We start from the raw sequence: 18,503 nt of genomic DNA on the forward strand, positions 1-18,503 counted from the left end.
TTAAAAAGAGATGCTAGCTGTTCAAAATGCCTTGACAGCTTTCAAGGACCTGCTTCATCCAGGACGCCTACTGATAAAGACAGACAATACTACGGTCATGTGGTACATAAACACACAGGGAGGTACACATTCCTACCCCCTCTGCAGACAAGCAATGACCTTATGGGACGCAGCACTGACTTTTCAACTTCACCTGCAAGCACAATTCCTGCCAGGAAAAACAAATACTCTGGCAGACAAACTAAGCAGAAACCTCATGGATCCCCACGAATGGAAACTGGATCCACAAGTCTTCAGCATGATAACAAGGAAATGGGGATGCCCAGACATAGATCTATTTGCCTCCCCTTACAACTGCCAATTGCAGAGATTTTGCACAAGGATTTATCACAAACAAGCATGGAAAGTGGATGCCCTATCCTTCAGCTGGAAAAATCTAACAGTATATGCCTTTCCCCCACTGCCTCTCCTTCCCAGGGTACTTCTAAAGGTCAGACGAGAAGCCAAAAATGATACTGATTGCACCAGACTGGCCACGCCAGCACTGGCACCCAATCCTAAAGAGCTCGTCTCAAGGTCCAGCATGGATATTGCCTCAAACTTCTCACTTGCTGACCCAACAAAACAATCTGATTCTGCACAGCCAACTCAGGACCTTTAAATCTGGCAGCATGGCAGATAATGTAGCCATTCAGAACACTCCTCTTTCAAAAGCTGTTATGGATGTTATCTTGGAGGCCCAGTACTAGAAAATCTTATGCAGAAAAATGGAAGAGATTCTGTGCTTGGAACAAGGCTTTGACACATGTGTACCAAATATCCCTCAGATTTTACAATACCTAACTGAGATGCCGAACAAAGGCCTTTCTTTCTCATCAATTAAGATTCATGCCTCTGCCATTTCAACCCATTACAATACGGAACCACCTATCTTTTCTCATCCTTTAATAAGGCAGTACCTCAGAGGGGCCAAAAACATTAGGCCTCCAAGGAGAGCACCAATTCCGGCCTGGGACCTCAATTATGTTTTGGAAAAACTCACACTGCCTCCTTTCGAGCCAGCATCAACAGTGGATATAAAATTCTTATCCTGGAAAACAGCTCTGCTCCTAGCAATAACCTCTGCAAGACGAGTCTCGGAGTTACAAGCACTCATGACTGTGGAACCTTTTATCATTTTTCATCCAGACAGGGTTTCTCTGAGGACAAACCCAACATTTATGCCTAATGTGGTGTCCAGTGTGGCGCTCAACCAAACCATTCACTTGCCTACCTTTTATCCAAATCCACAGAACAAGAGTGAGAAAATTCTGCATTCTTTGGACATACACAGGCAGTTACACTTCTACTTGGACAGAACTAAAGCTTTCAGAAAGACTGAGCAACTTTTAGTGTCATATGCTGCAGGATCACAAGGAAAGGCTATCACAAAACAGACTATTTCAAATGGATAGGCCATTGCATCCGTTTTTGCTATTTTCAGCATGGCAAATCAGTGCCTAAGGGCATTAGGCCTCATTCCACCAGAGCAGCAGCCACTTCAGCAGCCTTCCTCAGAGGAGTACCAACCAATGATATCTTAGAGGCTGCAAGTTGGAGTTCAGTGCACACTTTCACAAAGCACTCCCACTTACCTCTTTACTTTAAGTCCAGAGCAGGCTTTGCCACTGCAGTTCTGCAGGGCCTCATAGCCTCTCCTAATCCTATTTAGCCCAGCCACCCATCCTCCGCTTTGGGATTCAACCCAAGAGTAATGACTGCAACAGTGAAACACGATGAACATAGTACAGTTGTGTACCTACCATAAATGTAGATGTTCGAGTGTATTCACTTTTGCAGTCCAGGTTACCCACCCACCATCCCCCTTTTCTTTGCTGGGACTTATCTGCACTTCTCTATCCTATACAGCCTATGTGGTGTATTTGCTTGTAGATGAAGGAAATGTTATCTTTGTGCATGCATATTTATTAGCATATTTTTTTCAGCCTACCAATTTGGGGGCACCTGATATCTGGGCAAGAAAAACTGAAGAAAATGGCGTCGGCTGCGTCTTTTATACCCCTGGCGCACTGACTTCAGGGAAGGGGCGACAGCAACCGACGCCGGACCCAGACTTTGGGATTCTGGCCGACTGAGGGTAGCCTGCCAGCAGGATAACCCAAGAGTAATGACTGCAACAGTGAATACACACTAACATCTACATTTATGGTAGGTACACAACTGTACTTTTGCACTACCTAGCTTGACCTGGCCAAGGCATTTGAGCATTTGACACTTGGACATTGTTAACGCAAGAGGTAAGGTACAAGCCCTTATGTCACCTGGTGGATAGCCAGCTGGCTCAGACAGGATCTAGGTAGGGTTGCCACCCCTCTGTTTTTTTCTGGACTATCCGGAAATTGAACTGATTCTCCGGTAGTCCGGAAAACACTGTACAAACTCTGGTATTCTGTTTCAAAAAAGGAAACCGACTATGGGAGTTTGTAAATCTGCTGATTTACTAGGCTTTTCTGTAAAAAAAAGTCTGTCGAAAACTGCGGTGGTGGTGCGGTAGCATTGTCGCCTCACAGTAAAACGTTGTCGTGGTCAATTCTCAGCTAGAGCATCTTCTGTGTGGAGACGTGCGTGAATGGGCGTACCTTCGTTGAAGGTTGTGCATCATGGCTGACAACTCGGCACGTAAAAATCTACTGCCAACCATTAGCGGGCCGGAGTTCCGCTGTGGCGACCCCTAATTGGGAAAAGCCGAAAGACACAACAACAAAAAAGTAAATCAGACTAAAACGGGCAGCAGGAACAGAAAGAGTGTGTTCCCCACTAAGTGATGTTGTCATGATGCCACAAAGTGGGCGGAATATGGTTGGGAGAGGGGGTGGGTGGGGTTACTGATGCGAGGAGTGTGGCTTTACTCTGGTTTTAGCCACAACGAAAGGTGGCAACCGTAGATCTTGGAAGTTAGAATTGGAGAGTCCAACTCCACAAAGAGGCCAGTCACAAGCAGAGTCCCGGATTGGTCCTGGGACCACTTCTTTTTGGGATTTGCTTCTCTGGAGTCAAGGCCAATGTCATTGACCTCTGGCTGACTAAATTTGCAAATGATTGCAAATTAGGAGCTGTCATTAAATTCCTCGCCATCACAAATGTTCTCCAGGAAGAGCAGACACGGACAATTAACTGGTGTGAGAGCTGTGGAATAAAACTAAATGCCAAGAAATGCATAATAGTATCCTTCAGGAAGTCATCATCCCCTGGTAACTATCAGATTAACAACATACATCTAAGAGTTGACCCAGTAGTCAGTGACTTGGACAATAAATCTAGCCTTTGACTGTCTTGAGTACAGTAGTGAGGAAATCATTCCATATTGTGCAACTTATCAAATGTATGGCATCTAGGTCCAAGGAAGTCTTTGTTCATCTGTATTTGGTACAATGCCACCTTTGGTATGTACCTAACCAGGCATATCCCTCAGCTGGGACATCCACAGAGGTTCCTCACTAAAAGAATGCAGGGCGTAAGTAACACATCCTGTCTCTGTATTCTGTCTCCTACAGGCTTTTGAGGGGAAATCTATGCCTGGCACACAAGGCATTGTCAGATCCCATTCTGATGGGCCTCCTGCATATAAGTATAATAAACAGCAACAGCATTATCCATTCTAAAGACTTTAACCTTGCCAGAAGTCTAAACCTCAAGATGCACGCACTCGAAACTCTCCTTAGCATGGAGAACATCGATATCTGTGCAGTAACAGAAACCTGGTTCAAGGCTCCCGAGAGCACCCCAGCACTACCAGGTTATACCTCATACCATGCTTTTCGGCCCCAAAACTTGGACCGAACCACAAAAGGAGGGGGAGTATCAATATTCGTCAAAGATACCCACACCTCCAGGTTGGTGGCACAGCACGAAGCATCAGAGACTATCCATGTGCAACTAACTGTGGGTAAAACTGCCTTCCAGTTTATAGCCTGCTACAGACCACCCTCCCAAACACAGGAACCCCACTTGGCCTTCCTGAGAATACTGGAAAATATGAAGGTCTCTCCAAACACCATTATATTGGGCGACTTCAACTACCCAAACATAGACTGGGAGCATTACTCTAGCTCCAACACCCTAGCCCAAAGGTTCCTAGATTTTATAAACTCAAATGCTATGGAACAACTTGTTACCACTCCCACAAGAGGGGAAAACATACTGGACCTGATCATCACCAACATGGGGACACTATGCTCCAGACCAGAAGTGTATCCCTCACTGGCAAGATCAGACCATAAACTAATCTCACTGGATAGTCACATCCCGACCCCACCCCCTGCCCAGAAAACCACAGTGAAAAACTTTCACAAATTTCACACGCCTCAAAACCGAGGCGAAATCCTTCAAAGCCCCCGGGCCTGTGGAAAATACGGCCCAGACCGCAGAATCCTTTATAAATGCATTCTATGAACACCTTCAGGAATGCATGGATCATGCAATCCCAAATAAAACCAAGACCTAATCCTCCAAAGGCAGGCGTCCTGTCTGGTGGACCCCAGCCATAAACAAACTATACAATAGAAGGAGGAAGCTACTACATGATAGAGCAAAATCCCAAAAAGGGAAGGCATCTCTGATCAGTATTAGCAAAAAACTACGGGCACTCATAAAATCGTCTAAGGCCAGCTTCGAGAGAAAAATTGCACAGGACACTAAGGATAATCACAAGGCTTTCTTTAGTTATGTTAGGAACCTGGGTGGGAATTCCCAGATATGCTCAGAATTAGTCCAAAATGACAAAAATACACCGAGCCCACAGACATTGCCAACATCCTAGCTGACAGGTTCAGTGCAAACTTCTCCCCCCTCCCCACCAAAAGGACAAATATCTATCCCAACAGAGTGCTGACCCCTGACATCTCAGATGCTCAGGTAAGAGCCGCCCTCTCCAAAGCAAAAAACACAGCATCAATGGGACCAGATGGTGTCCCGGGCTGCGTCCTACATGAACTCCAAGAAGAGCTAAACCCAAACATAAAACTACTGTTCAATCTTAGCCTTACTACAGAATATGTACCCAAAGAGTGGCGTACAGCAACAGTGGTCCCTCTCCACAAAGGTGGTGCCTCAACGGATCCTGGAAACTATCGCCCCATAAGCCTGACTAGCTTGGTCTGCAAAGCTATGGAAAGGATCATCATGGACCTCATAAATAAAGATATTGGGGACCTACAGACACTGGATCCTACCCAGTTTGGCTTTAAGGGCAGATCCTGCCTCTTAAACCTGGTTGATTTCTTTGAAACAGTCACCAAGGCCATTGACGAGGGGAAGGTGGTTCACACAGCCTACCTGGACCTCGCAAAAGCCTTCGATACAATACCCCACTCGGGCATTATGGATAAGCTCACCAGCTTAAATATAAACCCCTATGTCACTAGATGAGTTGCAAACTGGCTCAAGGACAGAACCCACATGGTTAGAATTGCTGGAGCCATGTCAGACTCCAAACCAGTTACAAGTGGCATCCCACAAGGCTCAGTCCTGGGACCTCTCTTGTTCGGTATATATTTCTCGGCGGTACAAGCCAACACGGAAGGACTGTGGCTGACCAAGTTCGCAGATGACTGCAAACTGGGCGCCATAATCAACTCTCCAGCTGACACAAGCATCCTCCAAAAGGGCCTCATAGAAACAGACAACTGGTGCCAGAGCCATGGCCTCAAGCTAAACGCCAAAAAGTGTATAGTCATCCCCTTTGGCAAAAACAAAGTGCCCACAAATTACCACATAGGTGGTAATCCATTAAGTACAGAAGAAGTCATTAGGGACTTGGGGACCCAAGTTGATAGCAATCTCTCATTTGACAACCACGTGGCCAAAGTGGTTAGAAAAACATTTTATATAGCCCACCTAATCATGAAGGGATTCACATCTAGATCAGGGAGGTCATCGTACCTCTTTACTCATCCCTCATCAGGCCCATAATTGAGTACAATGCCCTTTTGGGATGTACCTTACCAGACACCTGCAGCAACTGGAAAGACCCCAAAAGTACCTCACCAAGAGGATCAAAGGGCTCAAACAGATGCCATATGCTGCCCGGTTAAAGAAACTCCAGCTCTACTCAGTGGCATACCGCCTGCTCAGAGGCGATCTGTGCCTGACGTATAAAGCCATGTCCAACCCGGAATTAATGGACATGTTGCACCTCAGAAAATCCAAATCCCATCGAGCTACGCTCGAGAGACTTGAACCTCAGCACTGAAATAAATAGGACATGCTGGAGGGACAGATTCATAACCCAGAGGCTCCCTTCACTCTGGAATAAAATCCCAGTCCAGGTTAGGCAGAGTCCCACATTGACTCTCTTCAAGAGGAATCTTGATGAGTGGATGGGAGATCGTAGGTTTACCCCGGCTACCACTTCTGTGTCACTGTTAGACAGAGGCACAGTATACTAACCTCAAAAAAAGGCATAGCAAAATTAATTTAAAATGGGTGGCGAAAGCCAAACACACTCTGGCTAGGCTTATAAATGCCCTAGGGGCAGATAGCCTAGTATGAACCTATGAACCTATAAGTAGGACCTGCTGGAGAGACCGGTATATATCCCAGAGACTATTCCTACTCTGGAACAGGCTAACCATCCATGTGAAGCAGAGTTCTTCCCTAACCCAATTCAGGTGTAACTTGGACGGTTGGAGGGGGAAAAGGAAATTCATCCTTGGTTTGGCACCTGTGTCTCTAATGGACATGGGCAGCCTGTAAATGATTCGTCTCCTAAACCCTTGCTTACACTTATAAAGGGTACAAAAACTTGTCAGGGATTTGGGATGCATAGCTTGGTTTAAAAATGCCCTTTCGTGGTTGTTAGCATAGTAAACACCTATGCACCTATCTGTTCTGGCAATGTTGTACCTTTCGGTCTACTCTAGTAGACTGTTTGTTTTTTTTCCCCGTCTTTTGTTTTTATTTATTTATTTATTTATTGGCATTTGTTTTACCAGGAAAGTCCACTGGGCCAAGAAGAGCCCATTTTCACTAGAGGCCTGAGAAGAAAAGCTCCACAAAGGCAGTTTGTATGAATGTACATAGTATTCAGCACAGTTAGTAAAACAACATGCATTGTGCAAAAACACAACAAAATGCACTACAGAAACACAAGTAGTAGAGAGAAATATAGGACAAGGCACAGATAATAGTTTAAGCCGGTCTATTTTCAATACAGTTCAAGGCATACACAGAAGCATAAGCCAGTGCAATCACATGACAAGTACAGAGAAAAAACACGTAGCAAATCTAGTACTACAAGGCATGCGTATTGAGTATATACATTAGCAGGTATAGTTGGGTATAGGTAAGGTAGCAAAAGGAGAGGAATATAGGAGAGATGAATAGGTTAATAGATGGGGAGGGTAAAGTACTGCTATATTAAAATAGCAGTATTGGGGTTATAAAGTAGGTAAGGAAATATAAAAGTGGAGTTGGGATAGAGGTTATTAGTTGTATTAGGTAAGAAGAGAGAGAGAAGGGAGGTTAGTGATAAATTTGTCTGTTTGAGAAGTATGTACACATTTATAAAGTATGTGTGAATGAGAAAATATGTGGATAGAAAGACTCTTGGAATTAGGGAGTAGCTGGTAGAGGTATTGAACAGTTAAAAGTGCATTTGGAAAAGAGATGTGCATAGTTTTTTTATTACCTACTTACCATCCTTCATCTGCTGCGTTGTGATGCCCCTTAAAGATGGAAAGGTGATGGGGTGTATAGTGCCACCCTGACAATACTGAAGGCTTTTCTCCTTTGGCTTCACTTAACCTCCCATCCTTTCATGGGTCATGGGGTGCCAGTTTGGTTCATGTGCATGTACTACCAGGCACAAACATTTCCCCCCTCCCCTTTAGTATTACCTTTTCTCAGCTAGAGCTTTTAACCTCACCAAGCAATCTAGCCATGCATACAGCATCTCTGCACCCTCATCTCTGAGTGAAGGACAGAGGTTTAGTCTCCTCTTCCTTCCCTTAACCCTCTGTGGTACCCTATCCAGTGCTCAGACTTTCTCAGTAGAGTTGCAGATGCTACTGAATGTGTTCTATTTTTATGTCCTGTGAAACCTACCAGTACCCTATTTCAGGTCTTGTAGTTCAGATTACTGTAGCATAGTTTGCATGAATTATCAGAGATGTACATGTCTTGTGTAGTCATTTAATTTTAATATTTTTTTAAACAAGAAACCTCTTTATTGAATTACCATGTATGACATAGACAATTGTATATGGACATAACTTTAGTTGCAGACGTATGTCACAAACTATATTGACATAATTTTAGTTGCAAACATCCATCACTTATAATCTATCCCAGTCACCGTCACTCGAGCAATAGATACCTCATTCATATCTTGCCTTCTTTTAAACCTCGTTCCTCCTCTGCATGTATTGTTCCCACAATTCCCATTTTTATGCAACTTGCTCCTCCCCTTTTCTAAATATCCCAATTCCAGTTGTTATACCTTTACTATATTCGCTTCTTCTAGTACAGTTGGTTTAGACTTTGATTTCCGTTTTCTAGTAATTGCATTTTTGACAGCCACCATAATTTACTCAGTAAGCCCTTACTATGTTTAGGCAATTCCAATTCTGTATCGTAGCTCAAAAAATTTATTTCCGTAGTTATTTGCTCACCCAGTATTTCTGACAGAGTAGTCTGCAAGGAATCTTTAAAATTTGCCAACTCTTTACACTCCTAGAAAATATGTTCCCAATGACCTCTTTCTTCCCCATCACACCTCCCACATTTGCAGTCTACCTGAGGAAAACTTCTTTGGAGTCTACTAGGGCTATAAAAGTACCTATGTAAACACTTCCAAGCAAAGATCCTAAATCTTCAGGATGTCGTTGCTTATTTGGAAGACATACATATATTCCCATACTGTTTCTTTGTGAATTGATTCTTAGTTATCATGCAATATTTTATATACTCTACTAATTTATTTTTTAACCACAGTTTATGTTCTAGATTCTAATAAAAACTCTACCAGTGCTGGTCTTTCATTTAGGATCCTCCTATTTATTTTTCTTTGCCTGTACTCTGATACCAATCCTTGATTGGGAAGGCAATCTGTAGCCTGCAGTCCAAATAAATTCTTGGCCTCTTCCCGTTCTGTTGCCTTTCCCTCTGTAATTATTTGCTCCCAATAACTTGGTTCTTCTGCTAGTTTTTTCTAATAAATTCCAGACTCCTCTTGCCTTTTGTCTGTATCCCTAATTGCAGTAACCCTATCAGCAGAATCTCCTTTCTGCGTTTGGTGTTGGCTTACTTCTTAGAATACTTTCTTCTACTTTATGAATGCAATAATCTGTATGGTTATTGTTCTCCTTGAGGATCTGCATCCAAAATCCCATTCTCTCCTCATTTCTTGAGCTTCCCCCATTTCATCATCATCATCCCTTTTCTCTTTAAATTATAGGTTTCTGCAGTATAGGAGCCTTTACTGTGTAGCTCTGAAATACCCCTTCAAGTCAGGTGATCCGAAACGACCTTTTTCTGTTGGAAGAATGAGCTTATCCCACTTGAATCTTGCCGTATTCCCCTCCCAGATAAAATCCTTTAACTCTTTATTAATTGCCATCCTCAACTTCTCCTCTGGTTGATAAAAATGCCTGATCTGCATATAAAACTAAAGGGGCTTAAAACATTTTAACTGCTTGTAACTTGACTATCCATATCCATACAACATAGCTTCCAGGTTCTCAGTTTTTGTATCATCTTTAGTCTCTTCCCACATATCCTTCGCTGTCACACCAGAATCCTTTTTAATCCATACTCCTAAGTACTTCTTTTTATCATGTCCCCATAAATATGGATATTGATGTGTCAAGTTGTGTGTGAGTACATAATTTACAGCTATTGTCTTTGTTTTAGCTTCATTAATTTTGTATCCCAGAAAGATTTGAAACTGTCTCATTTTCCAACGACATTGAAATGTCCTTTTCTGGTTTTATCAGGTATAAAATAATATCTTCAAATAGACAGCTTTTCTTGACTGCCATACCGATTATATCCTTGAATTTTTGAGTCTCTTTTTTTTTTTTTTTGCCAGTAGTTCTAAATATAATGCAAATAATGAAGGGGAAAGGTACTCCCTGCCTGGTTCCTCCATGTAAACAAAAATTATCAGAGAGGAATCTATCAACTTTAATTTTCACTACGATTCTTCATATATCCTCCTGATCAACCTTATAATTTTATCAGAGAATGCAAATGCTTCCATTGCCCTAGTCATAAACTCCTAGCTTAGTCTGTCAAATGCTTTCTCTGCATCAAGACCCACCAACAACAGTGGCATTTTCTTGTGTTCTGCTTCCGTCTGAATCATCCTGTTCTTTTAATGTTGTCAAATGTTTGGCTCCCCTCCACAAAACCACATTGATCCACATCTTTCAATTTTGGCATCACCTTTGCCATTTTTAGCCATTACAGATGACACTTTTTTATCATCATTTGATTAGGATTGAAATGGGCATGTATGAAGCTGGATCTGATGGATCTTTACCCTCTTTAGGTAGTACAGCTACTACTGCTTTCTTCCAGGATGTTGGTACTTCTCCTCCTCTTAAAATACCGTTAACCAAAACCTTCCAGATCTTTATCAGTTTTTTTTCCCTCCTAGCTTCCAAACTTCCACAGAAATACCATATTTCTGGGAAGATTCCTTTGGATTGGTTATACATGGCCATTTTTATTTCGTATTCTCTTATCCTGTTTGTAAATGAGCCTCATCTACCTCTGACCTTAGTATATTTAATTCTTCCATAAACATTTCTATTTGTACCTTTTCTTTGATTTCCATATTTTTCTGCTTTATACAGACTTTCATAAAATTTCCGAAATATTTCTAGTACCTGTACAGGCTCTCTTGTTAACTTCCTTGTTACATGCTCATAATTTTAATAATAATGGTAAATATGTTGGGAGCACTGATGTGAGTAATTTTAAATTTCTAAATGTCATTAATCCTTTTGTTAAGCACATTCACATTATTGCTCCTCGTCACAGTTCAAGAAATCTCTAAAAACACACCTACAAACTAACTGTGTTTGCCACTGTGACACCCCAGATTAATCCTACTCCATCCTATTCTGGCTCCCCCCTAGTTCATTTTCATTCGATAGACTTCTCTTATGCTCACTTCTCTAGTTTCACTCTTCTTCCACATCTCCTCTCCCTCTTCCAAATGATGACAATTATGTATACTGTACAATATTGTATCATTTTGAACATTTCTACTGATGTACAGCTTACTGAATAATCATAGCTTAATGTTATGCTTTGTTCTTGTGTAAATATATGTAATCCTTGTGATATGATGAATTATTAACCTGTGCTGTAATTGGAGCTTTTCTCCCTGGGCCTCCGCTGAAAAAGGACTTGTGTCCAGTCAGACTTTCCCAGTTACCAAATGTAAAATAAAAATAAATAAAAATGTAGTGCCTTTACCAAAGTCCATTCTTGGATTCTGTTTTGTATTTGGTGCATAGGATCTAACAGTAGTTTTAAGTAGTGTCAGTGGCTCAACATGCATCAGATACTCCTTTAGTGCTGGAAGTCCAGGAGGCTCTGGGTTCTATTCTCGCTCCAGGTAATTGAATTGCTGACACTGTGAGGGTGCTGCACTCCTGAGTATGCTGATATTCAGATGGGATGTTAAACTGAGGTCCCATCTGCTTGAGTTGGTGGTAGTTCAGTTAGATATAAAAGATTCATAAACGCCTATCAGAAAGAATAGGGGCTGCTCCCTGATACCCTGGACAAATTTCACCTAGTAATACAAGTACCACCTTTGGACCTGTCTTGGAAAGAGGCCACTAGCCTAGTGAAACTAGCTCATTTAACAAAGAGTGAATAAATAAAAATAAGTAAAATTTAAGTTCTCTTCATTATGTGGGTGAAATCTGAAGTAGAGATTCTACATATTCCAGCAGCTAATTACTCAGGTGACACTGCTTTACTTTTTAATAATAACATGAGTTTCAGATGTATGTGTGTTTTGTTTTCATTCTTAGGACTGTTGTTGGTCTGCTGCTAAAATAGAAACCTAACCTGAACTGTACCGGCAATATTTTTAATTCAGTGCTTTTGCAGGAAGACCAATATTAAGTATAATTTGTAGATATCATATTCATTTCCTGTAATGTTCAGTTTGTGTGTGTGGCTCACTGAGTAGCAATTAGCACTGTACTTGAGAAATTAAAGCACAATTAAAAGTCGTAATGCTTAACCAAGGTGCTCTCTTTTAATGGACAAGTCAGTTCAGCTAACATCTTCAGTACTTTACACTTGTTATATCAAAGCGGAAGTAGCATTGTTTGGATGACCGTTACAAGAGTCTGGCTTTTGGGCTGAGACACCTAGCATGTATTAACTGGAAGAGAGTCGTCATGAACAAATTGAGCTATAGACTGAGGTAAGTGACAAAGATTTTTACTTTCCAGTTCAGTATACAAGATGCTTTGTGTTTGAGCCTTCTAGTTTCTTGGGAGTTGCATGGACCTCCTGATTTAATATCTTGTTCGTACTTTGTCACTTTTCCTGAAATTAAATGTTTATAAAACATTCTGCACTAGAATTAAATGTTTATAAAACATTATGCACTAATGTAATTGTGAATGTATTGACACTGTCAAACATATTTGTTTTCTGTGACTGTCGTTATTAGAGTAACCTAATGTACTAAGTCATTCAGTGTAGATTCAATGAATCTATTAGACAAAGTATGAAATATCTTATTTTTAATAACTGATGGCCATGCTACTTTATCATTTTAGGAGATGAAAAATATTGTGACTCGGGAGAATGCAGAATTTATGAAGTATCTTCAGAATGCTGCCAAGATGTGTGCTGAGGATTATAATATGATAACAGATGATGCAATCCATTACACAAAGGTAATGATGCTGTGCAAGTGTTTTCATTAGCAGTCTCGTCACCTAACAGGTATTCAGTGGGCTATGAATGGGAACTTTTTAAAAAATCTGCAGGCACATTCTAGTGGCATTGCCAGATCTTAAGCATCATTTAATGAACTGTTCTAGTGCTTTCTGCAGTGCCCCAAGTTTTTCCTTTATATTTAGTACTGAGCTCTACTTTTCCAGGGGCTCAGAAGTCCGAATATACCTCTGATGTAGGTGGTAACCAGGGTGTCATTGCGAGCGTGCAGTGAGCACTGCAGTAATTGCCTGTCACTTCCTTTCTGATAGGCAGATGCATTTAGTGAGGAGTCACATTTTACAGCTTGCACTATGGGAGAGGAATACACAGAAGGTAGTGCTCCAGCAGGTTTATAGTGCTTCCCACCATGGGACCGTACTTTTGAGCTGTCAGTAAACTTGGACTACAATTGTCTTCCTACTGTCATGTACTTATCATACTGGAAAAGACATTTTGTATGTTGTGTATGTGAGTGTAAATTATCTCCTGCACAGTATGTTTTGAATCTTCTGAAAAGCTAAACATTTTGCTTTATTTTTGAATACAGATGATGATAGCATAAATGTCATTTACCTTGCTTTATTATACAACTAGTAAACTCATTGCATTTTCTGTATGACCTGCAGATCAATCACTGAAGCCTATATTTGATGGATCCTTAAGCTGGGTTATTCTTTCCATCGTGTAGAATGCAACATTTTTTTTTTCAGGAGTTGCAGCACTTGTTGGGTGGTTGCACTCCTGTGTTGACACTCATCACATCTTATGTCAGCTTCATAGGCATACTCATCCCTTTTGCCCCCATTTTTTTCCTACTTACACAATGTAGATCCCAGTCCTTACTGTTCTCACTGGAGTTCCTTAGTATGCCCTTTGTTTTTGATGAGAGTTAAGATTTTTTTTTTTTAATGATTCTTTCTATGATGTGATAAAAGACAGCTCCTCAAAGGATCAGTAGGAAAGCTCCTGCCTTTCCTTACAGTCAGGCTGTAACCTAGGAACCCAAGGCATCATTTGGACTACTTGACCGGGACACCTGTTCTAAAGAAGGTAAGTATAAGGATGTGCAGCCTCCCAGGCCCCTCAGGTGCAGAGATCACTATTTTGTAGTGGGTACACAGTCCTGTCCCTTTATTCCATACCAGGGAGGGACTTGAGGCCTGGGGGGATCCATATCTATAGCTCCCATCTGGAGGCCACATCCTGGGGTGTTAATGCTATACTTCCCCACTACATTAACCCAGTCCAGGTCTGTTTTGATCATGGTTTAGCAGCTCTACGGGTCATCTCTTCTCAGATTTGTGGTTCTCAGGGCTTTTAGCTCCACTTGTTCTTTGAGTGTTCAGCTGTGGTTAAGCTTGGTGATATCAGAAAGCCTATTTATTCCCTGCACTATTCTTGGGTTCAACTGTGGGTTAGGCTGCACCATTCTTGGGTTCACCTGTGGTTGGGCTGCACCATTTTTGGGTCATAGTGGGAGTTGTGTAGCTTGCGAGTGGCTGGTGCCTTGATTGAGGGGTTGAGGCACTGGTCCAGCTCTTCAGGTGCTTGATTCTCAGGTGCAGAAATTTGTGCATATAGATGTTCATAGGTAGGTACAAGGCTATCGGCCCTAGGGCCAATACAAGTCAAGCCAAAAAGGTACTCTGGCTTTTGCCACCCAAGAAAATTATTTTCCTGTGCCACTGTCGAGCAGAGCCACAGAAGTGATCCCCGGGGTGAATGTCCTGTTTCCCATCCAATCATCAAGATTTTTGTTGAAGAATGCTAATGAGAAGCTCTGTTTGATATAGATAGGTAGTTTATTCCAGAGTATGGGAAGTCTCTGGTACAGGAATCTATCCCTCCGGCATGTTCTGTTTATTGTGGTGACAAGGTTTAGGTCCCTAGAGCGTGTAGCTCGAAGGGATTGGGATTTCTTTAAGTGGAGCATGTCCAACAGCTCTGGGTTTGACATAACTTTGTATGTTAGGCAGAGATCACCTCTGAGTAGGCAATGTGAAATGGAGTAAAGCTGGAGTTTTTTAAGACTGTCTGCGTAGGGCATCTGTTTGAGGCTGGTAATCCTCTTTGTGAGGTATTTCTGTGGCCTTTCCCGTTGTAGATGTCTTGTGAGGTACATACCAAAAAGGGTGTTGTACTCTATAGTGGGTCTAATGAGTGATGAGTAGAGGGGAACAATGACGTCTTTTTTTTTTTTTTCTGGATGAGAAAACTTTTGTGATGGTGTGCCATGTAGAAGGATTTCCTGACTACTGTGGCGATGTGATTATCAAAGGCGAGACTACTGTCCACCTGTGTCCCAAGGTCTCTTATCACACTTTTGGTGTTAAGTATATTACCGCTTATGTTGTAGTTCATGGGTACAGAGTTTTTATCAAAGGAGATGACAATGCACTTTTTGGCATTGAGCTTGAGGCCATGGCTTTGACACCAGGCATCTCTCAGTGAGGCCCTTTTGTAGGATGTCCACATCTTTAGGAGCTTCGATTATGGCTCCTAGTTTGCAGTTATCTGCAAACTTCATTAGCCAAAGACCGTCTGTGTTAGCCTGTACTTCAGAGAAGAAGATACCAAACAGGAGAGGACCCAGGACTTGAACCCTGTGTACTCCACTTGTCACTGGTCTGAAATCAGATTTGGAGTCTGCTACTTTCACACTGTGGGTTCTGTCAGTGAGCCAGTTGGCAACCCATCTTGTGACATAGGGATTTAAACCTAGTTTAGTGAGTTTACCTATAATTCCAGAGTGGGGGGATGGTGTTGAAAGCCTTTACAAGATCTAGATAGGCTGTGTGAACCACCTTACCCTTGTCTACGGCTTTGGTGACTGCTTCAAAGAAGTCGATCAGGTTTAGGAGACATGATCTGCCTTTTACAAACCCGGACTGGGTGGGGTCCAGAGTTTGGAGATTACCAATGTCTTTGTTTAGAAGTTCCATGATGATACGTTCCATGGTCTTGCAGACCAGGCTCGTCAGGCTAATGGGGCGGTAGTTCCTGCGGTCTGTGGTGGCTCCCCCCCTTGTGGAGTGAAATAACCGTCGCTGTGCGCCATTCAGCGGGCACAAAGCCTGAGGTGAGGCTATGATTGAACATGGTACTTAGGTGGGGTGCTAGTTTGTTCTGTAGTTCGTGTAGAACAGAGCTTGGGATGTTGTCTGGTCCCATGCATGCTGTGTTCTTAGCTTTGGAGAGTGTGTTTTTTTTACCTGTATAGCCGTGATTACAGAAACTTTGCATTCTTCCGGTATAGAGATGGGCCCTTTAGGGGGGTGAGAGGGGGGTAAAGTTAGCACTGAACCTATCTGCCAGGATGTTGGCAATATCAGTTGGGTCTGTATATTTAGTGTCATTGTACTGTAACTCAGAGCAGATCTGAGTGTTGCCATTGAGATTCTTGACATAGCTATAGAATGCTTTGTGTTTGTCTTTAGAATCAGTGGCGATTTTGTTTTCGTAACTAGCTTTGGAGGATTTTATCAGGGATTGCAGCTTCTTACTGAGGCTGACCAGGGAGCTCCACCACTCATGGCATTTTACTCTCTTTTGCAACAGTTTCTTCCTTCTGTTGTATAGTTAGTTTATGGCAGGGGACCACCAGATTGGCTTCCTTTTTTTGGAGAATAGCGTCTTGGTTCTGTTTGGGATAGCACGATCCATGCACTTGTTTAAGTGCTTATAAAGTGCAGTTGTGTAGGATTCAGTAGTCGTAACTGTATTGTCCATCTGCATGGGTGTTATGAAGTTCACCACTTCTGTCTTAGGAAGCATGAAGTTGGCTTTGGAGAAATTTTTACCGTGGTTTCCTTAATGGGGTGGGGTGGGGGGGCAGGATATGGATATCTAGGGTGATTAGTTTATGGTCGGATCGGACCAATAAGGCGTTAACTTCCAGTATGGAACACCGGTCACTCATGTTGGTAATGACTAGATTTAGGATATTGTTGCCCATGGTGGGTGTGTGGATAAGTTGATCCAGGGCATTGGAGTTTATGAATTCCAGAAAGCGTTGTGCGAAGAAGTTGGTACAGGAGTAGTTTTCCCGGTTAATGGTGGGGTAGTTGAAATTGCCCATTATTAGGGTGTTTGGTTGAACCCTAATTTTCCAGTACACCAAGAAAAGAGGAGTGGGAATCCTGGGGCATGGTGGGGGATCTGTAGCAAGCTACAATTTGGATTGCAGTTTTGCCCAGAGTTAGTTGCACTTGGATAACCTCGGCTGCATTATGCTGAGCAACTAGCCTGGAGGTGTGGATATCCTTAATGAATATGGACACACTTCTGCCTTTTGTTTTCCGGTCTAGGTTACATGGCCGAAAAGTGTGGTATGAGTTAGTCTGGTAGTGCAGGGGTGCTCTCTGGAGCCTTGAACCAGGTCTCAGTCACTGCACAGATATCGATGTTTTCCATTTTAGAGTGTGCCTGGAGTGAGTGCATTTTGAGATTTAGACTTCTAGCATTGAGTAGCATCACCCTCGGTTTTTGCTTGCCTGTCCCTGTTACGGTGGTGAATTTGTCATTTGAACCTTTCCTAAAAAAGACACTGTAGGGGCAGCAAGAACCTTAGCCACTCTCCAGAATCCCAGGGGTGACAGGTTGCAGGCCATCTCTGGCAAAGCATCGTGGTCTGTCAACCATGTCATCCCAGGCAGACGGATACTAGATCCCTTTAGAATGACACCAGAAGCTTAGCCAATTGTTGAAGTCAATCATTTTGTCCTTGTACTGCAGTATCATTCTGGGTGATGGCAGAATGCTACTTAGGGCTAGGGTCATACCTGCCTGGGCTACAAGATCTTAGAGCTCTTCCATGTCTCTTTTCATGTAGTCCAGGGAGGTATGTCTCAGGTCGTTCACACCAACATGGACAATGACAGAGTCATATTTGTACTTGTGGAGTGACCGGAGTGCGTGGGTTATGTGGCGGATCCTGGCACCCGACAGGCAGCTTGACAGGAACCTTCTCCTTGTTTAGCCTGGTGAGTGGGACATCAGTGTGCCGGACTATAGTCACCTATGACTAGAGTGTTGGGTAGGTTGTTTTGCCTTATTGGCTGTGGTTGAGTGGCACACTGAGTCTGCGGGCTATGTGTCATTTAGGTTGTATTGGGGGGGGTGGAGGTTGCTTTCTGCTTTGGAGGTTTCTTAGATTTTGAGAGCCGCCACAAATGTTTTTCTGTTTCTGTGTGTGGATTTTGGTGGTATAGATTTAGTGAGACTATGTGATGTGTGGTGTGGTGCAACTGTTTACCTTCTCCTCTTGACTGTCAAGTTCAGTCTTTGTTGGAGAGAGAGCTTTACCTCCAGTTTGGCTAGATAAGTGCCATGTTAGTATTCCTTTCCTCGTGTGCCATCTCTGTGTCATACCTCTCAACTGCCCAGATTTTTGCAGGATGTCCAGATCTTTGCCTCACATTTTTGGTCTTTCCTACATAAAAAATGATGATTTTTCAGGGAAAGCACTAAGGATTAAAGGCACTAAATGACATACATTAGTTTCAGGCTTTATATCCTTCAGATAGCAC

General features: G+C 42.5%; 1 protein-coding gene across 1 annotated transcript in view; it reads left to right on the forward strand.

Annotated features, from left to right (window-relative positions):
- ICE2 (interactor of little elongation complex ELL subunit 2) overlaps positions 1–18,503 on the forward strand; it is a gene marked incomplete in the record, with an annotated part of 1,939,141 nt that overhangs the window by 198,953 nt on the left and 1,721,685 nt on the right. Inside the window, 1 exon segment of the mRNA XM_044077213.1 lies at positions 12,813–12,932. Coding sequence (XP_043933148.1) covers positions 12,813–12,932 — 120 coding nt within the window.

Source organism: Protopterus annectens, chromosome 7.part0 (genome assembly GCF_019279795.1).
Source record: "Protopterus annectens isolate FY-2018-M chromosome 7.part0, PAN1.0, whole genome shotgun sequence".
In the NCBI taxonomy this organism is placed as follows: domain Eukaryota; kingdom Metazoa; phylum Chordata; order Ceratodontiformes; family Protopteridae; genus Protopterus; species Protopterus annectens.